General features: G+C 42.9%; 1 protein-coding gene across 11 annotated transcripts in view; it reads right to left on the reverse strand.

Moving 5' to 3' along the window:
- Positions 1-1,993: 1,993 nt before the first annotated feature.
- rimbp2a (RIMS binding protein 2a) overlaps positions 1,994-27,269 on the reverse strand; it is a 35,737-nt gene continuing 10,461 nt past the window's right edge. For 3 of the 11 annotated variants that reach the window (XM_073871325.1, XM_073871328.1, XM_073871329.1), the window contains exons 5-20: positions 26,801-26,967; positions 26,282-26,361; positions 25,999-26,108; positions 25,105-25,905; positions 24,227-24,396; positions 22,394-23,275; positions 21,741-21,869; positions 21,466-21,609; positions 21,164-21,308; positions 18,145-18,270; positions 15,352-15,521; positions 15,104-15,272; positions 14,612-14,709; positions 14,425-14,496; positions 14,193-14,342; positions 9,440-9,715 (exon numbers count right to left, since the gene is read on the reverse strand). In XM_073871325.1, coding sequence (XP_073727426.1) covers positions 9,446-9,715; positions 14,193-14,342; positions 14,425-14,496; positions 14,612-14,709; positions 15,104-15,272; positions 15,352-15,521; positions 18,145-18,270; positions 21,164-21,308; positions 21,466-21,609; positions 21,741-21,869; positions 22,394-23,275; positions 24,227-24,396; positions 25,105-25,905; positions 25,999-26,108; positions 26,282-26,361; positions 26,801-26,967 — 3,683 coding nt within the window. In that variant the 3' untranslated portion in view covers positions 9,440-9,445. Of the gene's footprint in view, positions 4,192-9,439; positions 9,716-12,716; positions 14,343-14,424; positions 14,497-14,611; positions 14,710-15,103; positions 15,273-15,351; positions 15,522-18,144; positions 18,271-21,163; positions 21,309-21,465; positions 21,610-21,740; positions 21,870-22,393; positions 23,276-24,226; positions 24,397-25,104; positions 25,906-25,998; positions 26,109-26,228; positions 26,362-26,800; positions 26,968-27,269 lie in introns of those variants that run through there. The other 8 variants (XM_073871332.1, XM_073871331.1, XM_055180060.2 and 5 more) reach the window with 8 other exon arrangements.

Raw genomic sequence — 27,269 nt, forward strand, 5'->3', positions numbered from 1 at the left:
TGCGATTTCGGATCCAGCCATTGCCTCATGAGGCAGTGAGGCAACACATCATTAAGCGAGTTACCGCACATTGCTTTTCCCATTCAACATCGTGCAGCCCTAAATTCCTGGTGTTGTTGATGGCTGTTTTTGAATCTGGGTGGGGCTAGAGACAAATTTGGTGGCTTTAGTTTTTTTTTTTATGAACTACTCCTTTACTAATCTATTGAACTTGACAGTCTGAGCAGCAACATCAGCTTGAAGCAGGCGGGATGTCATCGCAAAGCATAATATCCATAGTTAGCCCTGCTGAAAAAAACAGCATACCAGCAAGACCAGCATATGTTGTGTTTTGGTGCGGGTTTGCTAGTGAACACCAGCTAAACCAGCACCAAATCAGCATCAGCACCAGCTAAACCAGCACCAAACCAGCACTAGCACAGCATATCATGCTGGTCATACCAGCAAGACCAGCATATGTTGTGTTTTGGTGCTGGTTTGCTAGTGAACACCAGCTAAACCAGCACCAAATCAGCATCAGCACCAGCTAAACCAGCACCAAACCAGCACTAGCACCAGCATATCATGCTGGTCATACCAGCAAGACCAGGATATGTTGTGTTTTGGTGCTGGTATGCTGGTGACCACCAGCTAAACCAGCTTAGACCAGCATAATTCCCATGCTGGTCCATGCTGGTTTGATGCTATTTTTTTCCAGCAGGGAGGCCACACCACAAAGTTCAGGTTTGTACTTTCCCTGAAAAAAAAAAAATATATATATATATATATATAGCGCTAAGACAGTACGTACGTTTGCGTTAGCATGGACAACATCCGCCATGTTGACGTTATCATGTGACCTATGACGTAGTAGACCACAAGAACCGACATGAGGACGACATCACAATACCTCGAAAACTCGAAATCCATATGATTTCTGGAATGGCTCTCACGGTACTTTGATGTCATCTGCCTGTTGATTCTTGCAGTTTTGCATGAACTCCAACAAACCTAATAACAGGCATGAAACGTATGCACAACATATGCTGGTCTTGCTGGTATATATATATATATATATATATATATATATATATATATATATATATATATATATATATATATATATATATATATATATAATAAATAATATGTAAATATGTATTAAAAAAAAGTAAATAATTTGTTTACTAAGTTAATAGGCTTTACTCCCAGCTGCACTACTTCCTGAACTTCAGCCAGCTCCTTGTTTCCTGTCTGCCATTATTGGACAAACTGATTAATCCAGGTGTCCCAGACCACAGTAGTCACAAACAAACTGATTAATCCAGGTGTGCCTGACCTCAGTAGTCACAACAACAATAAACAGACACACCTGGATTAATCAGTTTGTCCAATAATGGCAGACAGGAAACAAGGAGCTGGCTGAAGTTCAGGAAGTAGTGCAGCTGAGCCTATTGTTTAGTGTTTTATTTTTGTTATTTCAATCAAAAGTTTCAGGTACAAACATAGCATAATGCTAATAATCGTACACATGCTAACAAGTAAATATGCTAATAATTGGTTTACAACTTTCACCCAAACACCAAATGACGATTCAACGATTTTTACAAATCGTTGTTATCGTATCCAGAAAGATAGTTTTAACATGACGATATATTTCAAAAAGTATACAGAAAACAAAAATCATCAACGATTAAGAGAAAACGTAAAAAGTAAATTTGCTATGTAACGTTAATGACATATGACAAACTCTCTCACATTGTTTACAATAATTGTAATCGTAAATGACATATGACAAACTCTCTCATATTGTTTACAATAATTGTAATCGTACAGTTGGTAAACCGTCGATTTACATACTTTATGGTGACCTCTCGACATTTATAATAATTTAAACAAATCTGACTCACCTTACTAATGACAGCAGCAGAGCGCATTAAAATATTGAGGCTACTACTGCCATCTTCAGGCGTATGCAGAGCTGTGATTTGGCAGGAAAATGCGAACTGCAGTCTTAAAAAATATCACATTTATTTTCATAGAAAATGTATATTGTATACAGTTCTACACATGCACATCAACACAATAGTCCATTTTGGTAAATACAGACCAACACGTGTTTTCTTTTCTTTAATTCACAGAGCGCGAGCACAGTAATTACGCAGACTTGAGCATATTTGAAGACACCATGATGGACGCTTACACGGTTGAATATTAATCTGAAATCACTAAAAAAAGTCTGTAAATTATGTATAAACATTTATAAATGAGCTACAAATGGATCGAAGTACAAAAGAGAATGAGAAATAAACATCCAGTCACAATTAGGATTTAAATGAGAATTATATTTCTGTTAAATGAAAATATATTTCATCTCTTTTATTTATTTGTTTAGATTTTTTGGCAAAATGATGCAAGCTATACAGACAGCTAAACATTTCATACATTCCTTTACAGCTATCCAACCCTGTTTTTAAACACAACCTCGTGACTTTCTTCAACAAGAATAAAGTCCATCCACCTCAAATGAATGTCATTTATATATATTTGTCATCATTAAATAAAATGCTTAAATAGAATACTTTATTGAATTGTTAAAAAACAACTCTTAAAACAGCACACACAGCATTTACCCTGGATTAAACCATTCAAGAGTGCAATCTAAACCCAACCGGCCGCATTATTGTGAGATACCATCCCCATGTTGGCTCAACCTTGCTTTTACAGTTATAGGACAAAGATGTTTTGTGTTAATGTGAGAGATTTTGCCCTTAATGTAAACTACTAGATTATAGCTTGAGACAGCTGGGCCATCATAGGTACAGTTTTACCTGAGGGTATATTCAACCTATATTTTGCTAGCTGAAAATATATAGTACGAGGTCCTCTGGCCTGTCAGCAAATGGACTAGAAGTTTGTGCGTACCAAAGCAAGCAGCCTCCTCAGGAAAACCAGTCAATGATAACAGCAGCAAGGATATGTCTTATAGGCCCGTAGATGATGTTTCTCATGACCAGCCTGAACCAAGCACGTGTAAACCAGTTTTTAAGACATCTTTGCTTAAACGTTTCTTCTTGAGAAGACATCTCCACCCTTGTTAACTTATAAAAGGAACAGGAAATACCTTTAATTAGCAGCACATCACATAATCACGCAAGTTACATTTGTCCCGTTTCGGTTCACAAACAAGGATGCAAAGGGGACACACATACGTCATTCACCAAAAACACGCACCGCTTGTGCATTTGAAAGGCAAACACTGAAACTTTCCTTTATATTTTTAGCACTTCAGAGTCATTCTCTGATGATAAACACAGAAAAGATTGATCATGGAGCAAGCAAGATGCATGGGTAATACTTGGCAAAGACTGATGTGTGCATCCATCAGATCTTCTGTTGTGGGTAAAATGATGTCATAGGCTACTTAATGAGTAGAGATGAAGGCCACAGCAATGTCATGTATTGTAGACTGTGCCAGTTACCTTATGACTTTTTGCATCTTCCCATGTGTCTAAAAACTCTTAACTTTTCAATGGTAATATATTAAGAGTTGATTGTGGTCCATTTGTCTATTGGACTAATGCACTTGTTATGGTCTGGAGGTTTTACTGTAACATCAGGCCATTTTTGAAGTGCCTTTTGTAAAACATTTTCATCACCAAGTTGTTGCTACACCTTAACAAACATTAAAATCTGTTAGGATAAATATTTCTTTTTTTAAAATCCAGCACTTTGATTTGGTATATGGAAATAATGAAATTATAATGGAAATAATGGATGAAATATTTATAACATGTCTTTGCCCCTAACTAGGCTATATCACAGTATGGATAGATGTCTCATTCCGACAGCTCGATTTATCTGAAAATACTACCAGTTTATTATGTGTACGTGGCATGTTAAAATTAAAGTCATTTAGATTTATTTTTCTGAGGAAAAATCACTGTAGACCCATTGGAGGTTGTCGGTTTCCCTTTTGAGAGAGATTTTTATGCTTTTGAAGCCATTCGAATTTAAAGTCGTTTACTTTGAGAACTTCTTGAGCAGTTTCTTTCCTTTAGAAAGCAGTCCTTTTTTCTTTTTAGATGCCAGGTCCCGGGGACCCATAGCAGGGCTCAGCGGTCGGACTGGACCAACGGGAAGCAAAGGACGCACAATGGGTGAGGCCGGTCTTCCAGGAGCTGGAGCTGGTACTGTACTCTCCATAGGCACCTATAGTAATAAAACATTCATGGGGAGGGGAAAATTATGGGATATTACATAGTAAGCTTATTGTATGCCTTATCATTTGACGTTAGACTTTACACACAGGACAAATTATATAGAGTTAAAATGAGAAATATAGTAAAAAGGAACGTCTCGGTTACGTATGTAACCCTCGTTCCCTGAAGGAGGGAACGGAGACGTCACGTCGTGACCGACGAATTGGGAACTCGCTTAGAGAGACCAATCTGCTTCGAATACTACTAAAACGCCAATGAACTTGGCATTGAGATATTTGCATAATGCTGGCGCCGCCCCGCCAGGTGCGTATATAAGCCCCAGGTGCAAATATAGAAATCAGCTTCTTTTTCGCTGAGAAAGCCGGAAAGTGTGACCGGCCGATAAACAGCAGGGAGCAGCCCTGTGGCGACGGGACGTGACGTCTCCGTTCCCTCCTTCAGGGAACGAGGGTTACATACGTAACCGAGACGTTCCCTTTCAGTCGGTCACTACGACGTCACGTCGTGACCGACGAATTGGGAATCCCTACCAAAACGCCACTGAGGGCTGACCTCTTCCAGTGTCTGCGTAAAGCCCTCCGGTTCCACTTAAGGATAAGGAGAATTAGGTTTTAAGGCAGAAGGCCGGGCACTAGATGTTCCTTTAACCCACAGTAGTGCCAGCGACTGGGAAGCGCCCTATCTGAGCGGTATAGGGACGCTGCGGAAGCCACCGCCCCGTTAAGGGCTATTGGTGGGCGAAAATCAACCGTAGTTGAGGTATAAATGACAGCCGTGGCTGTGTAAGCAAAGCAGTGCTCTGCTGAGGGAAACGTGGGCTAGTAGGATTAACCCCACGGAAAAATACTCACAAAGGAACCCGGTGGGACGCAATGTGGATGCCCGAGCCAAACACAGGTTCGCGAGGATGCAGCTAGTGAAAGGCTGGCAGCAGATGCTCCGCAACATCAGGCTGCCAAGGCAGCGGAGGAAGGCAAAACAAATTATTACGCGTTTTTGCCTAAATGGCCTTCCATACTGAGCTCAGTTTGGAGCAGCAGTCGGAGGCTGCAAGCCGACCTGCGAGCCTGTTCTCTGTGCTTCCCCTAACGAGGAAAGAACACGAGAGGAGACAGGCTCGACACGAACACTGTAAAATCTAGTGAACGTATTAGGTGTCGCCCAACCAGCAGCTCTGCAGATGTCTGTTAGCGAGGAACCACGAGCGAGTGCCCAAGATGAGGCAACACTTCTAGTAGAGTGAGCTCTCAAATTAAATGGACAAGGAATGCCCTGCAGATTATAAGCAAGGGCGATAGTATCAACTATCCAATGAGACATCCTCTGCTTAGTGACAGCTTTCCCTCTCTGCTGACCACCATAACAAACAAAGAGCTGATCTGAGGTCCTAAGGCTTTGTGTGCGATCCACGTAGATGCGTAACGCTCGTACGGGGCATAATAAAGCCATGGTCGGGTCTGCCGTCTCCGCGGGCAGAGCTTGTAGGCTCACCACTTGATCTCTGAAGGGAGTGGTGGGCACTTTGGGCACGTAGCCTGGTCTGGGTCTCAATGTAACACTCGAGACAGCAGGGCCAAACTGAAGGCACGAATCGTCGATAGAGAATGCATGAAGGTCACCTACCCTCTTAACAGAGGCCAATGCGAGTAGGGTCAGAGTTTTCATTGATAAAAACTTCAGACTCACAGACTGCAAAGGCTCGAATGGGTTTCCCTGCAGGGCTTTCAGCACCATGGACAGGTCCCAAGGAGGAATAGAGGGAGGGCGCGAGGGGTTTAGCCTACGAGCGCCTCTTAAAAACCTAATAACTAAGTCGTGCTGGCCGACTGATCTGCCGTTAATAAGTGAGTGATGAGCAGAAATAGCAGCGATATCAACTTTAATGGTGGAGGGTGACAGCCTACCATCTAACCGGTGTTGAAGGTATGAAAGCACAACATTAATGGGGCATTCTCGAGGGTCCTCGCGTTGCGAAGAGCACCAATCGACAAAAAGGTTCCACTTAAGCGCGTAAGCCCGTCTTGTGGACGGAGCTCGAGCAGCGGCGATGGTGTTAGATATCGCTTGCGATAAATCACCTAAACCTTGTGCGCGCTCAACGACCATACGTGGAGATCCCACAGGTCGGGGCGCGGGTGCCATAATGTGCCCCCTCCTTGAGAAAGAAGGTCCTTCCTCAGGGGAATCCGCCAGGGAGGGGCTGTCGCGAGGAGCATTAGTTCTGGAAACCAATTCCTGGTCGTCCAGTAAGGAGCGACCAGTAGAAGGCTCTCCTCGTCCTGCCTGACTTTGCACAGCGTCTGTGCGATTAAACTCACTGGTGGAAACGCGTATTTGCGCATCCCCCGCGGCCAGCTGTGTGTCAGCGCATCCACGCCGAGGCTGCCCTCGGTTAGTGAATAAAACAGGCGACAGTGGGTATCGTCTGGCGACGCAAACAGATCTATCTGCGCACGACCGAACTTCTTCCAAATTAGCTGTACCGTCTGGGGGTGGAGTCGCCATTCTCCGGGGCGCGCAGCTCGGGAAAGCGCGTCTGCCGCTGTATTGAGCGAACCCGGAATATGAATGGCACGAAGGGACCTCAGATGCTTCTGACTCCAAAGGAGGAGATGACGGGCGAGGTGCGACATGTGACGAGAGCGCAAACCGCCTTGACGGTTGATATACGCAACGGTCGCAGTGTTGTCGGTGCGTACTAGTACATCCTTCCCTCGCAGCTCCGTAGCAAAGCGTACGAGTCCCAGATATACAGCCCACAACTCGCGGCAATTGATATGCCAGTGCAGCTGGGGTGCTGTCCACACCCCCGAAGCTGCAAGCCCGTTGTACGTGGCTCCCCACCCCGTGTTGGATGCATCTGTGTGTACAACAGCATGCCAATAAATCTGTCTCATGGACACCCCTGCTCTCAGAAACGCAGGGTCTAACCACGGGGTGAATGTTAGACGACACGCAGGTGTAAGGGTTACACGGTGAATGCCGGCGCGCCACGCTCTCCTCGGGACTCGATCGTGAAGCCAACGCTGAAGCGGTCTCATATGGAGCAGCCCGAGCGGTGTCACGGCCGCGGCTGCTGCCATATTTCCCAGGAGCTTCTGAAATTGTTTCAGAGGGACCGCGTTCTTCCCTCGGAAAGAACCAAGGCAAGTCAGAATTGATTGGACGCGCGCTTCTGTTAAACGTGCTGATAAATCGATCGAGTCCAGTTCCATCCCGAGAAAAGAGATCCTCTGCGTGGGGCAGAGTTTGCTCTTTTCCCAGTTGACCCGAAGACCCAGACGGGCGAGATGCTGAAGCGTTAAGTCTCTGTGCTCGTAAAGCGTCCGCCGAGAATGCGCTATTATAAGCCAATCGTCGAGGTAAGCCAAAATGCGAACACCGCTCTCTCTCAGGGGCTTTAACGCCGCTTCCACTACTTTGTGAATACACGGGGAGAGAGAGACAACCTGAATGGTAGTACTTTGTACTGGTATGCCCGCCCCTCGAACGCAAAGCTGAGAAACGGTCTGTGGCGAGGGAGAATGGACACATGAAAGTACGCGTCTTTCAGATCTATTGCTGCAAACCAATCTTGGGGGCGTATTGACTGAAATATCAGTTTCGGCGTTATCATTCTGAAGGATCGTTTTTGGAGAGATCGGTTCAGAACGCGCAAATCCAAGATCGGTCGTAACCCACCGCCCTTCTTTGGAACTATGAAATACGGGCTGTAAAACCCTGAGCTCATCTCGGTTGGAGGGACCGGTTCGATCGCGTCCTTTGCCAGGAGGACATCGAGTTCTGCACGCAGTACATGTGCATCGGACGCTTTCACTGTAGTGAAACGAACGCCCGAGAATTTGGGTGTGTGCCGGTTGAATTGAATTTCGTAACCGAGGCGGATTGTGCGTAATACCCATCGAGACGGACTGGTAAGCTGAAGCCAAGCTTCCAGGGACCGTGCGAGGGGAATTAACGGCACAACCGGAGAGCTCGCGGTGGGGCAGACGAGCGGAACAGGTGAGACTGCCGGTGCGCGCGCCGTAAGAGCGCACGCAACTACAGTGTGTGTGTGTGTTGTGACACTGACCTGAGACCGCTGAGGGTGCTGGTGGTCCGGTCTCCGCAGTGGAGAGCTCGGACTCCTCAGAACCCCCGCTGGCAATGGAGGAGAGGGAGGATGAGCAGATGAATGCCCGCTCACGGCTCTCTCGATCCTCTGAAGACCTGGAGAAGGAATAGGAATGCACTCTTTTTGTGGTTTTGTGGGTGCCGGCTGAGAAGCCGGCGGAACAGAAACAAAACGAAACCAAAGATTTTCCACCCGGCCCTCCTCCGGGGGAAGGAGCGGTGCGTTCACCACCTCCCGAAGAGTGATCCCATCCGAATCCAGGTCGCCCGTCTCAGGGCCGCTTAGATCCCCGTTTGCGACCACGGGAAGCGGGTGGAGCGGGCGGGGCGGGCTGTCGACGGCTGTTCCCCCTCCGTTGTCTGGATGACTTCCTAGGGGGGGGGGCGGAGGCAGCCGCCGCAGGGCGCCTTCGGCGAGGAGCAGACTGGGCAGCCGGTGCTGGTGGACGAGAGGCAGGCCTCTTGCGCCGGGGCATGATCTTGGAGATCGCTTCAGTCTGCTTCTGAGCGGCGGTGAATTGCTGTGCAAAAGACTCCACCGACTCGCCGAACAGGCCAGTCTGTGACACTGGAGCGTCCAGAAACTTGTTCTTGTCCGCTTCCGTCATGTCCGCCAGACACAGCCATAGGTGGCGTTCTTGGACCACGAGTGTAGACATCGCACGACCAATCGCCTGCGCCGTCACCTTCGTAGCGCGGAGAGCCAAATCAGTGGCAGCCCGGAGCTCCGAGAAGACGGGTGAGTCGTGTCCTCCCTCATGCAGATCTCGTAAGGCCTTCGCTTGATGGACCTGCAGCAAAGCCATTGCATGCAGAGCCGAAGCCGCCTCTCCACAAGCCTGATGGGCAGCGCCCGTTAAACCGGACGACTGTCTACAAGCCCGAGAGGGAAGGGTTGGGCGGTCCTTCCAGGAGGCAGCGGTGGTCGGACACAGCTGCATCGCGACGCCGCGCTCTACAGGGGGGATCCCCGTATAACCCTTAGCGGCTCCGTTGGTGAGGGAGGTGAGGGGGGAGGGCTGAATCGGCCGTAACCGGGTAGAGTACGGCGACTTCCAAGTCCGTGACAGCTCCTCGTGCACCTCGGGGAAGAAAGGTACTGGTGGAGAGGGCTGTGAAGCCCGGGCAGCTCAGAAGAACCAATCATCCAGGCGGGACGGTTCGGGCTGTGGGGGGTTAACCCACTCCAACCCTACGGTCTCCGCCGCTCGAGAGAGCACAGCCACCATCTCCGGGTCAAACTCCGGCGTCACAACCCGACCAGAAGGAGGAAGAACGTCGGAGTCAGCTTCAGAAAGAGGGGCTCCACCCTCGGGTGTTGCGGTCGAAGCGGGTCCAGAGGGAGGCGCAACGGATTCTACAGCGCTCGTAGAACACGAGGCTGCAGTCTCCATAGGCACCTCAACCGGCTGAGGACGGGAAGGCTGAGAGCCGGAGGACGAATCCCCCGACCGGCTCAACACAGTTAAACGCAGATCGTCCTTAGAGAGCTTCGCAGCCGCTCCGTGGCGGCGGTCAGAACTCACCGGACGCGGACGCCGTTCCCGTAGAAACGACAACCGCCTGCGTAAATCCAGAAGGGACATCTCCTCGCAATGAGAACATGCACCCCCAGCGAACGCCGCCTCCGCATGCTCGATGCCCAAGCATGAAAGACAGCGCTCGTGACCGTCCTTTGGACCCATGTACTTGCCGCATCCAAGAACACACGAACGAAAAGCCATCCTGAAAAGGACGCTGATCTCCGGATATACGAGAGAGTGGCTGCCTTTAACAAGGCACAAAGCTCTCCGTATCACTCTTTTAGGGAAATTCACTCTTAGATGCTCAGTTGATGATGCGCACAGGGATCAGCAACGCACTCACTAATAACTCAAAACAAAAAAGATGCAGAGTAGTGGAAAACTGCGGCGTCCGCTGTGGTACTGCTTGTCCAACCAACTTCAGCAATCGTTTCCCACCAGAGCAGAGAGTAGCTTCTCAGTAGCAGATACTGCCGGCTTTCGAAGCGATAAAAAGCTGATTTCTATATTTGCACCTGGGGCTTATATACGCACCTGGCGGGGCGGCGCCAGCATTATGCAAATATCTCAATGCCAAGTTCATTGGCGTTTTAGTAGTATTCGAAGCAGATTGGTCTCTCTAAGCGAGTTCCCAATTCGTCGGTCACGACGTGACGTCGTAGTGACCGACTGAAAGGGAACAATAATGTCATTTTTGGTATGGGTGGTTTTCTGGACAAGGATTATTATACGCTTTAGTTTAATTATGAAATATAACTACTAACAAACATGCCTTACTAAGAACATAACTTGTGTGCATTTTGAAGCAAAACAAACGGCACTGATGTATTTTAAGTAGGGCTGTCAAAAGATTAATCGCAATTAATCGCATACAAAATAAAAGTTTTTTGCATAATTTATGTGTGTGCACTGTGTGTAATTATTATATATATATATATATATATATATATATATATATATATATATATATATATATATATATATATATATATATATATACACACACACACACACACACACACACACACACACACACACACACACACACACACATTAATGTTTGTATTCAAGAAACATTTACATGTGTATATATATCAGGGTTCCCACACCTTGGTTAACTTCAAATTCAAGGACCTTTCAAGGACTTTCCAGGTGTAATACCCTCTAATTTAAGGACTAAATGTGGAGACATATTTCAAGTGAGAGCAAGGTTACATTGTGTAACCTTTAAAGATACATTGTTACAGTTCCCTTTTGAGGGAACTCGCGCTGCGTCACTGCGGTGACACTTTGGGGACGCCTCCAAGGGTAAGTGCGTCTGAATGTGTAGATCAAATTCAACCAATAGTGTGGCTTAACAATAGACAGGGACAGGGTGACGAGGGAGCCAGGAAGTATATTGCTATCTGAAATATTGCCAAACATGACATAACAGAGACGCTGAGAGTATGGCAAGGGAGACGCAGCACCTCGTTCACTTCTGAGGAAACAACAGTTACATACGTAACCCAAGACGTTTTCATCTGTCAAACACAACTATGGAAAAAAGCATTTTGGTGTGAATCAATATTCTCATGCAGAAGATATAAGCATTCAGGGCGAAAAGTTTAGCACGTGTGCTTAAAAAGTCAGTTTTATCCTATATATCCTATATATATATATATAGTCAGTTTGGACAGTTCTTACATTTATTTTAGTCTAGGACTAGTCTAATCCCTGTCCGGGAAACGACCCCATAGTGCTCAGTTATAGTGCAGAACTAGTAAAAAAAAGTATATATATTAATTTAGATCCAAAATCAGTAAAAAATCACAAGTTTATAAAAGATGGCAACTAGAAAAAATTTCTTCTCCAAAATGTCATGTGGCGACACATATGTGGAGGAAAGCAAAATATGAGGAACAAAATCACAATGTGTCAATGTTTTTGTGACAGATGCAAATTCACTTTCACAGTGAATAGCTCATGTCATGTATAAAGCAAGTGACACAGTGACCTCTGCTGTTTGCTATGTATATGCAAGCAAAAGAACAGACAAAAATAAAAGATGAAAATCGATAGAGATAATGATACATACAGTATATGGCCATCAATTTGAAACTGTAATTGGACAGCATGGCATGAAGTTAACTTTAGACCCTGAACCCAGCTATTTCATTAAAGCTCTAACCAAGACATCTTTCAAAACAAATGAGACTGCTGCCAAAATACTTCTTAATTTAATTTGTGTTTGACTGGTTGTCAAAAAAGCTGGGAAGGAGTTTTATATTATAATACAAGCACCAGAACAGATTGGAAAGCACAAAATGTACAAAGCACACATTAGGGAAACAACTGCAGATACCACAATGTCGGTCTAATGCACTGGTATGCTGAGAAGAAAAGTCTGGTTTTAAAGAAAAAACTGAATTTAAAAATAATTAGCAGATAAAACAAGATGCGCCTAAAGATGCACTAAGTAATTGAATAAGACTTTGGACAAATAACTGTTAAATAAATCAACTACTGCATGCTACTAAGGTGAGGGCACCATGTAAAATCCCATCCAAGTACTAACTTTGACCCCGTAACCCCCTTTTGTTTTAACATACAGTTGTGAAATAAATTAATCTTAAGTTAGAAAAAATGTCCACATCTATAAGGTGACCAGATATCCCACTTTACCAGGGACACTCACGTTCTTATTTTTTGGTGTTAAAGGTGCAGTGTGTAAATTTCACTAGTGGTGAGGTTGCGAATTGCAACCAACGGCTCAGTCCACTGCTCACCCCTCACTTTTGAAATGCATATAGAAGCTTTGGTAGACGCCACCAGAAAAACATGTCATCGTTGGAGACAACTTAGTAAATAAAGTTTGTCCGTTAAGGGCTTCTAGAAACATGGCGGCACAAAATGGCGACTTCCACATAAGGGACCCTCAATGTATTTAGATAAAAAGTCTCATTCTAAGGTAATAAAAACATAATGTTTCATTATAAAAAGGTCTTGCACCCCTAATGATAAAGTTTTGTATATTATTTTGCATTTCTGTCAAGAGATTCTTACACACTGCACCTTTAAAAAAAAATAGAAAAACATTCAAAAAGGTTTTCTCCACGTTTTCTAATTCATAGATAATAAAAAATACGTTTCAATAATTTTTTTGACAATTCAACTAGGAAATTAAAAAAATCTGGTCACCTTAGCATATAGAGTACTTCTAGTAAACCAGATTTTGCATCCACATCAATAAACCTGCATTATAAAGTTTAAAACGTCTGTTTTAATAGACAGCAAAAAACTTAGTGCACCTTTAAATAAACCTCAGCTTTTGATGAATGTTAAATATTCCTTATTAAACTTAAGTGTATTGTTTATATATTAAAGGCATGTCATAAAGAAATGCAAATTTCCAAAGATACAATTTATCCGTAAAAATGTAAACATCTGTATAAAAGCTCTGCATGAGACTGCTGGTATCTCCAGTTGCTCAAATTACAAATGCGTTTGTTAGGGTGCAAAATAAAAAAATATTCCTTCTTTAAAGTGGGGGAAAAAATCCAATTCCAAAGCGATGACATCTTTAACATCAAATATGACAAAAAACAACAACAACAACAACACCACATACACACAAATGAACAAATGTCCACTAAATGTCCAATAGCAAAAATACATATTTGTTTCATTTCATTTATTTTCTTTTTGTTTTAATTACAGAATGAATGCTTTCATTTTAGTCTCTCTAAAAGAGATGGGATGCACAATACTCATGTTCTGCTAGTTTATATGATCTGAAAAATAGAGTTTTTGATGATATGCAACATACAAAAAGAAACAAAGCCTCTTTAAAGATATACAACATTTCGGCTAACGTATTTCACTTTCATATAAAAAGGTACTTGGTCTATTCTGAAAAAACAGGCATGTGTCTCTAGAGATGGCAAATTAGGTGAGTTCCCAAATCAGTCACAAATCACTAACCAGAGACCCTGTGGACTTCACAAAGCTCTTTGACTTATGCACACAGTTTCTCTTAGTAGTATTTTATGCTTCAGTGCAAAGATGCTTTATGCTGTGATTTATAGTCCAGTAGCAGGAACGGAATTTGGCCTTTCCTCGCGGTCCACTGACGACGCTCTACGAATGTTCATTCTCTTAATACGCTCTGATTTGCTCAGTTTTAAGTGGGCTTTGCTTCTTCCTTTCCTAAAGTAAGAAAGGTTGGACTGGAAATCACCACCACCACGGTCACATAACGAAAAAACAAACAAGCACGAAAAAAAAAACACAGAGAGACGGCGAGTGGACCGAAACTCAAAACGGAAGATGAATGAACACGGGGGGCCTAGCGTTGAGAACGGCGATGATGTACCCGTTTGGCCTCTGGGCGTGGAGCCGCTGCTGGATTTGGCTCGTCCTGACCGTGGTGGGATGTAGAGTCCGTCAGATAGACCTCCACATCATCAGGCACTTCTTCTAGAAAATTAGATGGAACCAAGCCTCGATGTCCATTGAGCTCACCCTAAAAAAAATATATATATAAGGGTAGCGTGAAATAGCGCTGCAGGTTCAGCATCTAATAGAGTTTAATAAACCAAACTTACATAATAGAAGCCGTCTTCATCTATATCCCCAAAAACAGCAACGATGTCACCAGCACAGAACGTCAATTCAGCCTGGGTCAGAAAGCACATAATCAGCAACTATAAATAAGCACATTCAGCAGATCGATAACTTGAAAATGCATACAGTACAGTAAATATATATATATATGAGTGTGTGTTTTAAGACCTCAACATCCACATTCGGGGAGCTTTCTCTGGGGTCGTAGTCGTACAGGGCTACCATTCTTCTTGTGGCCACAGGGTGGCGACCTCTCTTATTTTGTTCTATTTATAAGGAGTAAAAAAATCCATTTTCATGTTGAAAGAGATGTGTTTGAATAGCATATTAACATGCAACACATGCGGTTTCTGTAGTATGGTGTATGAATATTGAGCACAATATGCATCCCACTAAGCCACAGGGCAATTCCAGCATTATGGATGTGACATTTCAACTCATAATAATGTGAAATGTGTCAAAATAAATACTACAATGGTAATACAAATTTTTAGAGCACCCAATTTTTCAACATTTATTTTCCTAAAATATATCAAGTCATGTGACAACAATGTAGCATACCGACATTTGAAATTCTTTGCATATACAGGTTATTATACACTAAAATAAATATTGTGTTTTGTAATGTTTTGTATAATAATAATTGTGAAATACACTTACCTACTCTGTCCACAGGTGTATTAAGAGGGAGAAATCCCTGTTTCATAAGCTGCTCCATGGTCTCATCATCCTCAGCACGGATCTCCGACACCATGTTACAAGGAATAAGTCCACACCTACCCCGGATCTCCCCGCGATAAAAGCCATCGTTATCCTTATCCCCATAAACCTTAGATAAAACAAAAGACAGGAATGCTGGAACAACAGGATTGTCGTGTTAACATGATTTAATATCATCCGATCCGCACCTTGATTATCTGTCCCTCTTTAAAAGGCAGTTCTTCATCAGCTGCATCGGGGTTGGGAGACATGGACAGAGGGTCATAATCAAACAGCGCTACGAAGACTCGAAACGGTTCCTCTTGCTCAGATTCATTGTAGTATGGAGGAGAGCGTCGGGTTCGGTCCCTATTACCATCTAGATAAAAAGATGGATAACACAACATGTCTGGGTAGTTGATATGATATTTTAAACAGTTACAGCAGTAGTCTTTCATGTTATATGTTTAAATTCATGTATAATTATTATATTATTTATGCTTAAATTTGTCACATTTTAACCTAAAATGTTATGTTGATGTTATTTGTCGATTACCCAAATGCAGCTGTTCACTTAAAGGGACACTCCACTTTTTTGAAAATATGCTCATTTTCTCAATATGCCCCTAGACTGAAACATTTGATTTTTACCTTTTTGGAATCCATTCAGTTGATCTCCGGGTCTGGCGCTACCACGTTTAGCATAGCTTAGCATAATCCATTGAATCTGATTAGACCATTAGCATCGGGCTAAAAAAAGCACTTTGCTGCCGTAACATGGCTGCAGGAGGCGCAATGATATTAAGCAGCAGCCAAAAAAAATACTCCCCTTGACTTTCATAGACCGTAAAAACATGGACACAGCGACCCCGTTGGATTCAACGGAGACAAGTGAAGTCAATTAAAAACACGCACTTCCTGGGGGTCGAGCGTACTGCGCAGACTCAAACTGAGCTTGATGACGTAGATGTGACGTGGGCAACCTGTCTGACAATTGTAAATCTTCTAATAGCTGGACCAAGAGAAATCTGAATAACCCACCGAATCGTGCAGAGACGGCGAGCGTGAACAGGAGCAAATTTTGGTAAGTATTCTGATTAATTATTTTGTCATTTTGCATAGTATTTATTTATTTTAAAATTTTATTTTATTTTAAAAGATTGCCTGCAAGCTTCTCCTCCTGTCCATACGATAATTTCTCTACTGTGCGACAGAGAGTCGCAGGTTATGACGCAATCATTAGACTATTTTTACAAAAACTGCTTCTACTGGGCCATAACATAAGATACAATGTAATGGAGCCTTTTATACATTTTCGGTTTCTTTAGAAATAATTAATGGACAAATGGAGTCTTTAAACGCCTCAGATGTAAAGTTCTTCGCTGTCAAAGTGACGGCAAAATGAATGGGAGTCAATGGAATGCTAACAGCAGGTGGGGGTCCGCTAATCAATGGCGGCGCCCGGGAAAGCTTCAATAAAATATGAAACCCTGCCCCCCTGGTAACTTTCAATGGCAGTGGACTATTTTCGGGCACTGCGCAACATCACTGCGCCCTCCGCAGCCATGCCGCGGCAGCAAAGTCCTTGATTATTACTCCAGAATGAGAGTATAGTTCCTGGCCATATCTGCCTAGAAAATCACAACTTTTAATTTTCTGTCAGTCTTAGTACACGATGTAACTACAGAAGAGTTAAGTTTTAAATAGGAAAATATTGAAACTCTTTTGTTATTTTTGAGCGCGATGCCAATGGTCCAATCAGATTCAATGGACCATGCCAAGCCACGCCAAAAGTGGCAGCGCCAGACCCGGAGATCTGCTGAATGGATTCCAAAACGGTAAAAATCAATTGTTTAACTCTAGGGACACTGGAATATTAGTATATTTTCACAAAAAGTGTAGTGTACCTTTACAGGAAGTAGGAAGTAATTCCCTAATTCCCCAATGTTGCAACTTGCAACACAAATTTTGGTTCATCTTTTCAGACTTTGGTGGGCATACAAACATCCAAGGACAGCATACAGTAATCTCAATTGAAAATAGTAGACAGTAATGTGCATGCAATCCAGACCAATGGAGCGAGTCTTGTTTGAAAAAAAAATCCTCTTTATACTTACACTGTCGAGCATCCATTTATTTGCAAAACACAATCTTGGGTGGGTTGCAGAAAACTGATATTTTTACACTAATATGATGACTGTGATGTGTGTCACTGTTGCATATGTATATGTGTGTGTCTGTGAGAGGGTGTGTGTTGATTGGGAGTGAAATACCCATATGGCAGCCAATTACAGATGAGCAGCAAGCCAAACATGAAGGTTTATGCTGAGAGCTTGACAGGCACGCGCACAGACAGTCAGACAGTGAGAAGCAAACACAGTTTGAGCTTCTGTAACCATGCAGAGATCTGGATCTGATAAAGACTCATCAGATGGGAATGATTATCCCTGGATAAACCTACACCTGTTTCCCTTTGTCCTTGTTGCTTGTACACGTGCTTGGGACGTGATTCCAACATGCCGTAGTTGCATTCCCAGATGACCATATTATTGCTCAGAAATTGCTTTTTTTTAAACTCAAGAGAAATGGGATCTTGTGTTATATTTGTACTAAAAAAATCAACTTTGACTAAAATCTTTCTTTCCTGTAATGTTTTTTATCATTCTGTAAAGATGGTGAAATGGTGCCTATTTATAGATTCCATGGCATTCGTACAACGTAAGATGCTTCACTTTTACGGTGCCATTCAATCATGCATGGCAAGTAAAAGTATGATTGGTCAGATTTAAAAAAGAAGGGGTTTGGCAGGCATCCATTGGTGGGTCAGTGCAAGAGGGAGGAGCATTCTTTGTGCAGACATGATGCTTTTGGCGATGCTATCTCACAGCCTCACACAAGTTTCCGTCTTGGTGCAGTCCGTACTTTCATGCGTTTGGGTTCTCCTTAACATATTTTTGGGGCGTGCTCTAATTATGCTTTGGTGACGCAAGCGAGCAACGTACCATAAGGAGGCCTGCGTCCCCCATGTCTCTGAGAGGAACATGTCCTGTGTCGTGCTACACTGCCACAGTAAATATCCTCTTTGACTGGAGAGTAGTTGCCCTCACTGTTATTCTCAGGGGTTATTTCTGAAGGAAACACCAACCAGAGAGCCATTACTGTATGTCATGCGCAGGCTATTCTGATTCAACCTGTCTCAACCAATAAATTCAGGGATGTCAACCGGATGGCGATGTTTCACTGCTTTGGATATTTCTGTGCACATTTTTTGTGGTGCATATCAGTGCAAACATATCTACTGTATGGGACGCTTCATTAAAGTTTAAGATTCTGAGACTGTTATTGTGTAAATAAGTGACCCAGCCGGCATTTCAATGTTGATTTACCGTTGAATCAACGTCAAGGACAAGGTTAAATCAACGTTGAATTACCTTTTAATTTTTCAAATTGAATCACCGTTGAACAAACAACTGACATTATTTCAACCTTATTTCAACGTTGATTTTTAAGGATTTTATTAACCTTTTGCAACTGTTTAGCATTAACTCATTCACCGCCATTGACGAGTTATCTCGTCATTTATGAGTTCATATTTAACTAATAAATATGCCTTTTTGGACGAATTTCAAAGTGAAAGTGTAATACCGCTTTTATCAAAAACGGAAGTTAAAAAGATTTAATGGTTATTTTAACTGCCTTTATGTTTGATAGTCATTCTGAGTCTGATCTCTAACATAAATTCCTTTACAAAAACGCAATTTTTTAAGCTTTTTACTCAAAATGTTGTATTTTTGAAGAGAAATATCCATATTTCAGTGGTTAAATTAAGTAGAAAAAGTAAATATATAATGAAACGTTTTTTCCCCATTTTGTTTGTTTGTTTGTTTGTTTATTGTTTGTTTGAAAGCAGAGGGTGTGTTCTTTAATTTAATATAATTTGTATGTTTATATATTTATAGAAAATGATTTTTCCTGCAAGGAATTTTGTGAAAATTTTGTTAAAATCACAAAAATGCAGATGGGCAACTTTTCTCAAAAAGGCTGGCGGTGAATGAGTTAAATGTTGTATCAACGTTGTTTCAACGTTGAAACAAGAACTGACATGATTACAACAATATTTCAATATTGAAGGTCTTTGATATGCCTGCTGGGAAAGTTATAATGACTGAAAGCAACAGAATATGGTTATGGTTCAACACACGGTGGTGGCTGGCACACATTGACAAGCTTATGGACATTTAACAACTTGAAGGGACAGTTCACCCAAAAATTGTTCTCATTTACTCGCACTTGCATATTGTTTTCAAACCCATATGGGACACTGGACCACAAAAGCAGTGATAAGGGTAAATTTTTTGAAATTGAGATTTATACATCCTCTGAAAGTTGAATAAATACGCTTTCCATTGATGTATGGTTTGTAAGGATAAGACAATATTTGTCCGAGATACAGATTTGAAAATCTGAAATCTGAGGATGCTAAAAAAATCTAAATATTGAGAAAATCGCCGTTTATTTTCGTCTATAAAAAATCCAGATAATTTACTCACCACCATGTCATTCAAAATGTTGATGTCTTTCTTTCTTCAGTCGAGAAGAAATTATTTTTTTTGAGTAAAACATTCCAGTTTTTTTTATTTTAATGGACTTTAATGGACCCCAACACTTAACAGTTTAATGCAGTTTAAAATTGCAGTTTCAAAGGACTCTAAACGATCTCAAAAGAGGCATAAGGGTCTTATCTAGCGAAAGGATTGTTATTTTTGGCAAGAAAAACAAAAAATATGCACCTCCAAACCACAACCTCTCGTCCTCCTCCGGTCCTGCGACGACCCCACGCAATACGTCATCACGTCAAGAGGTCACGGATGATGTATCAAAACTTTGCCCCAGTGTTTACAAGTGTGGAGAAAGAGGACCATTCTGTTGTTGAATGATACTAATTAATGTCTTTGTGTCAGTTTATTGTTTAAAATGGTCCGCAAATGTGCGTTTCATATATGTAACACGTGACCTTTCGACGTCATTACGCAATTACGTGAGGTCGCGCTGGCGTGTCACAGGACCGGAAGAAGACGAGAAGTTGTGGTTCAAAAGTGCATATTTTTATTTTTCTTGCCAAAAATGACAATCGTTTCGCTGGATAAGAACCTTATGCCTCGTTTGGGAGTCCTTTGAAACTCCGTTGAAAAAACTGTTAAGTGTTGAGTTAAGTGTTAAGTGTTGGGGTCCATTGAAGTGCATTAAAATGAGAAAAATCCTGGAATGTTTTCCTCAAAACACATAATTTCTTCTCGACTGAACAAAGAACATTTTGGATGACATGGTGGTGAGTAAATTATCTGAATTTTTTTAAGAAAATGGATTAATCCTTTAAAGGATAAAAAAATGAGAACTATATTGTATGGCGGAAGAGCACTTAGTTTGCAGCACTTTGACCTCGGGCGCAGTAATATTGAGTAGTCAGGACTGCACGTTTCTGCGCACCGAGGTCGAAGTGCTGCAAACTAAGCCATCCAATATACTTCTCATTTTTATCTGCTTAAAAAAATCGCCGTTTTTTGTCCCACCGTGCTTGCTCGTGTGGCTACTCATGTAACAGTCTTTAGATGGGAGAGAGCATGGGGGTGTTTGGTGGCTTCTGGATTCATCCCTGTTTGGATCCTAAGGAATAAACTGGGCTAGGCTAAATGCTAACACATTCACGACGCGCTGTACAAAGATGAAGTGCACGCATTGAAAAAAGATAGGTATGTATTAATTCGTCCAAGTTGAACATAGGTAAAAACATAGTAAAATATTGAAAAACAGTGGTGTTTTCCTTTAAGACTTAAGGTTTTGTGGTCCAGGGTCACATATCATCTTTTGTAACACGCATTATGACAAAAAGAAACATTTTGGAGGGAACTGATCCTTTAACAGAATTTACGTAGAACAAGACATTTAGGAGCACACTAAAACAGTGAAGAGTATGGCCCTGGTATGGTCCTAATTCCTGTTTCTTTTTGAAAGAGCACTGACCAATGGATGGGACGGTGAGGGGTCGACGCTGAGGTTGAGGGCCTCTGTGAGCCTGCTTCCTATATGATTCCCGATCCAGCTGGTTCGAAGATGGAGTGTTTCCTCCGGTCTGAAACACATTTAATACCCAGGGAACACACACGCACTGGTAAAATGAATATCTTATATGCACTCAAGTCACTATAAATATTTCTATAATATAAGTTGCTTTGTACAGTACAATGCACAAATACAAATCACTATGAAAGTAAAACTGAATAAAAAATTTAATACGAATATGCTAATCAGGTACTGTGTGATACCTTGAGCATATTGTGGGAGTTTCTTCGCCTGCTCTCCTCATGCATTTCTGAATACAACTCTTCTTCATCTTCCTCCATGATGTCGGAAAGATCAGAGCCTCGACTGCTTTCAGTTTGGTACTCTTCGCTGTGACTGTAATGAGACTACAGAAGGCCGATCGTGAGACGCTACAACAACGGAAAGCTACGCTAACGCAACATTCCCAATGAGCACTGCAAATGGCCTGTTATTTCCTGATAAGTGTCTGGTAAGGCAATCGGTTAAACTGCCATACCTGCCTGCCCAGCTCTGAGCCCCTGAGGAAGTCATCCATAGATGCTCCTCTTCTGCGGGCTTGATAGCTTTCCTCATCCTCTTCCTCATCTGAATTTTGAGAGTAAAATCCCTGGCTTCTCCTCTCCATCTAAATATATTAAAGTACTTTCAGAAATCTTAATATTGTCCAAGCTAAAACCTAGTGAGCTGCCTACAGACACCTACGGTGGTATCATAGGCTTGCAAGAAGGTTGGCAACTTGATTACAGTATGTTGTCTATCAAGATAACTTGTTTTAGCCAAATTCCAAGGCAGGATGGAATTCAAATTAGCTGAAAATAAATCTAATATGACAAAATGATAAAATAGTGTAGTAGTATTGGGCGGGTAGCTTGGAAACATGCTGAAATCAATTCCCATTTGTGTCCCCTAGCATAATAAGTGATATTTGCTTTTTATTTAAAGACACGATGATGGTTTAGACGCCAGCTGTCTATAGTATATTAGCAGTGAGCTCACTAGGTTTTGTAACATAGCTAATGTGATCTGTCAGAGGTTTAGCAGGTGTGTCCGGATCTAATCCACAGTATGTCTGTTTACTCCATTTCCAAGAATGCCAGCACTTTAAAAAAACATATATTTTTGCTATCTAGTATTTTTTAACATGCTCACCCGTCCACTCTCTGCGGCCACTCTCTGGGCCGCCTCTCTGGCAATAGCCTTGGCCACGGTATCAGGAATGAGTGTCCCCCTGGGCTGCGGGAGGATCCTTTGAGGTGATGGAGACCGACGGTTCGGGCAGGGCGGGGCATCCAGGGTGTGTCCTGGGGGCATGCCTGATGGGGAGCAGCCGGGCTCCCATGGCTGAAGTGGGCCCCCTCCGTGATGATGCATTCCGGGCCTGGGCTCTTTGGTTTCCAGCTCTCTGGCACTTTGTGGTCTTTGTGGTTGGGGAAGGGAAAGCTGTGGAATGTGAGGCTGGGGCATAGGGATGGTTGGTTGGGGTTGGAGCATTGGCATAGGCTGCTGGGGTTGGTGCATGGGCATGGATGACTGGGGAGGAGGCATCGGAAGGGCGAGTTGTTGCTGTGGCATTGGGAGGGCGAGTTGGGGCTGTGGCATCGGCAGGGCGGGTTGGGGCTGTGGCATCGGGAGGGACTGGAGTTGGGGTGGAGAGGACTGTGTGGAATGGGGCATCCTGTGGGGATGCATGTGAGATGGGGGCTGGTTTGGATGAATAGGAAGTGGCTGGAGATGAATTGGTGGATGGGCTCCAGGATGAGAGAGGAGGGGCTGGATTCGGGACAGGGCTGTGGGATGAGAAGGCAAAGTTCGAGACTGCTGGGGTGGGAGAGTGGTCTGGATGTGTGAAGGAAGAGGGAGAGTTTTGGCAAGAGGCACCAGCAGGTGGTTTGGAATGACGGCGACGTGGGAATCGTGAGATTCTCCTTGTGCTGATAAAGTCCTGACAACAACCTCACGGGCCTCCAAACACTGGAGCCGGTTCAGCTCTACTGACACGTAGTCTGCCAGTGGATACAACACCTCAGCAATCTGAAATCAGCATTATAGCATTTAGTTAGCTAAAAAAAATTGTTAAATCTATAAACTAGGGTGATTTTACATGTATAAATATGACATTAGCTAATTACAATGCATGCCCGTACACTCACCTAAAGGATTATTAGGAACACCTGTTCAATTTCTCATTAATGCAATGTGGTAATGATGTGGGGGATGTGTTCATAACATATTTGGCCTCTTAGTACCAATTGGGCATCGTTTAAATGCCACAGCCTACCTGAGCATTGTTTCTGACCATGTCCATCCCTTGATGACCACTATGTACCCATCCTCTGATGGCTACTTCCAGCAGGATAGTGCACCATGTCACAAAGCTCAAATCATTACAAATTGGTTTTATTGAACATGACAATGAGTTCACTGTACTAAAATGGCCCCCATAGTCACCAGATCTCAACCCAGTAGAGCATCTTTGGGATGTGGTGAAATGGGAGCTTTGTGCCCTGGATGTGCATCCCACAAATCTCCATCAACTGCAAGATGTTATCGTATCAATATGGGTCAACATTTCTAAAGAATGCTTTCAGCACCTTGTTGAATCAATGCCACGTAGAATTAAGGCAGAAATGAAGGCGAAAAGGGGTCAAACACAGTATTAGTATGGTGTTCCTAATAATCCTTTAGGTGAGTGTATATAGATGTTATGGCTCTCTAAACCTTTAGATCATTTAGTTTATTAATTTGAAATAATAAAGAATTATATTAACACCAACGTGACACCGTGTTCTCCTCAATAATGAATAGTGTAACTTAAAACCATTACATTCATTCACAACAGACGCTTGAATGTTTGCAACACCCTGCTCCACCAAGAGAGGTCACTGGTATCACGTTTTGACAGAATTGGGTCTTGGTGAGTCAAGAACTGTCCTATGATATAAAAACCATCAAACATGAAAACCGATGCATGCACATCCTTACCCTCTGACCCTTTGTGCACACTGCATAGCCAATGACATTGGCACCATTGGAGGTTCCCATAGACGTTAGAAGAGGGGGTCTCCAGTGGACATGGATGACCCCCGGGGCGTGACCACACTGAACCTGTACTTCCTGAGGAGGCATAGGAGGCCCTGGGGGACAGGAGATAACTGCTCCCAGTGAGTAACACAGCTTATAATATATGCATGAAGTTGTTTAGTTAATTTAATCACAAGCTCAAGTTTAAAGCAATAAGATCAATCAAACAGTCAATAATCTTTATTGCTGAATAATGGTGTGGGGGCATAAATTACTTGTGTCGGAGTATTTCAGCTAATAAATTCATTCAATTAGCTTCGCTAAATCAGTTTCTGGTACAGTCACACAAGACCTCGTTCATTCACTTCCATTCATTCACATACAAACATGGGAGAGTGCAACCACATGTAGGAAATTATTTGTAGAAATTTTATGTTTTGTGAACTCCAATCTGTATAGGAAAAATATGTCCGACCAATGGAGGATTTTAACAACAGTTACATACGTAACCCGAGACGTTTTTATGTATCAAACACAACTATGCAAAAAAGCATTTTGGTATGAATCAACATTCGTATACAGAAGATACAAGCATTTAAAGCGAACAGTTTTTTGCACGTGTTTTTATGATATTATGCTACACTACACCAGGAAAACTTCTTGCATAAAATAGATTCAAGCACTTTCAATGACATGTATCTATGTATGTATATTTTCAAAAACTTCCCAGGGCCTTTCAAGGATTTCAAAGACCCGTGGGAACCCTGTATACAGCAACTGTGTCATTGCCATTGCACCTTTGCATCTATATATTAACATGATTTTATATTAAGTTTTACCTGCAGCCTGGGTACAAAACTCCACCCCAGCCTCTCGCTTCTCTCTCTGTTCCAGTGGCATGTGCCAGGGCACCTGGTGGGGTTTGGCTACCACCTTTACTTTGTATACCGTGGCGGGCTTCAGGTTCAAAAAACGCAGTTTATAAGAGCAAGGCTTCACCACAGCATGTTCCACGCCATCTAAATACACAACATGGGCGTAATTACTGTTACTGGGCAGCCATGCGAGTTCGGCGGAGTCCCGCATGATATCGTCCATTCTCAGGCCAGTGGGCGCCACCACCACATTGCGACCCACCAACAGGGTGCAACGCAGCTCATCGGAAAGCCCCCTCTCCGTTACGCACTGCACCGACACGCGATAGGTGCAGGCCCCCAGGTCTAGTTTTTCCAATAGCAGTTTGGTCCTGCCCCCAAAGGGCACAGAGGAACGAACTTCCCCGTCCACTACGATATTGTAGCCGTTGATATTCCCCCAGCAGAAGGGCACCAGAGGAGGTTCCCAGGCCACGATTACACTTCTTGCCAGCTGTTTGATCAGGTTGATCTTCCTGGGGTAAGGCACAATGTCGTCTCCCAGTTCCTCTCCTTCCAAAGCGCCTGTACCATTACTGCAGTGGCTGAGGAAGTCACTGCTTAGGCTGTCCAGAGGAGCTCCTCCGTCGATGACGGCTAGGCTCAGACAGGTCTGCTCCAGCCTACCCTGCTCCTCTGATCCCTCTATAGACAGCTTCTCCTTATCTTGGACAAACTCCACAAAATTGGAGGGAACCAGACCACGTTGGCCATCCAGTAGCTCTCCTGGAAAAAAAATATCAGAAATGGAGTGAGCACGTTTTTAGCCAAATAACTCTTAATTTAGACAATTTCCACTGCTGTTAAATGTTTGATTACCTTCATAAAAACCATCATCGTCCATAGTCCCATAAACGTACAAATACTTCCCTGCCACCAGGGGGAGCTCTGCCTCTGGATGCTCGTTAGGTCCATCATAGGGATTATAACTGACCGAAAGACCAAAAAAAATAAATGACAGACAGAAAAGAAATAAATGAAGAAATTCATAATAAAGATGCTAAAATATACTATAAAATCACCAATTGTGCTGTGCGTTTTGAACCTACTAGGCTTGAAAATCTGAGGAGGCATTGTGGTTTTCCGCTCATTCAAATTTTACCTGTAGCGGGCAGTGCACAGACGGACCTGTCCTGTGTATCTTGTCTTGGACTTGGGAGCTGGGCTCACTTCATCATCCATCTACGGACAAATTAAAATCCACTGACGCTTGACCTTGTCTAATTAAAATTCAATGCTGCGCTTAACAAAATGAATGTATTACGACAGCGTTGTTCATTATTACCTAACATCCACTTTCAGTCCTACTGCTAATGTACACAGTGCATGCATTCATGAATGCATAAATTCATGGTCATTTGATTCATGTATAATGTGTGAACAGAGCAAAAATGAGTATTGCATATTTGCAAATATCAGTCAAATCCATAGAACTCCTTGTTGCATAATTTGAATCCTACTATATTATTTTCACATCTTATAAAATGTCATTTAAGAATGTAATTATAGTGAAACAGGCACAGATACTAAAATATGCTTACGGTCAAAAAATAACCCTTTCTTCTCCAAATCTATTCAAATTAACCAGTGTGCAGCGTGTGATTGGCTGAGTGAGACAGACCTTGGGGAGGGGGGCTTGCATGGAGCTGCTGGAGAGATTCTGGGTGTGGACTTTGTGACTCATAGACTCGATGGGTTTGGCAGACAGCTTCTCTGGCTTGTCTCTGTTATGTTGCTGTGCTACGGGCAATTCTGAAACTGGTGAAGATCCGTCAGATCTCTCATCACCTGCAAACATGAGTTTTAAGCAAATCAATGATGGGAACCATTTAATGATAAGCTAGGAATATGTCAATTTTATTCAACGCCCAGTTACCATAAAACCATGACAAATTCTGAATTCTTCGCTTTCAGAATTGTTTAAGTAGCACCATGGCACAGTGATATTATTAGGTACTTGTCTATGATTTATATCATGGCACTAAATGAGTACCATTTCATTATATTGTCATGGTACTCTTTGAAGTTCAAACTCTATGAAATACTATACGTAATATAATGGTAATCAATCGATTTTCCGATTAATCTTT

Source organism: Misgurnus anguillicaudatus, chromosome 9 (assembly GCF_027580225.2).
Source record: "Misgurnus anguillicaudatus chromosome 9, ASM2758022v2, whole genome shotgun sequence".
Classification (NCBI taxonomy): Eukaryota; Metazoa; Chordata; class Actinopteri; order Cypriniformes; family Cobitidae; genus Misgurnus; species Misgurnus anguillicaudatus.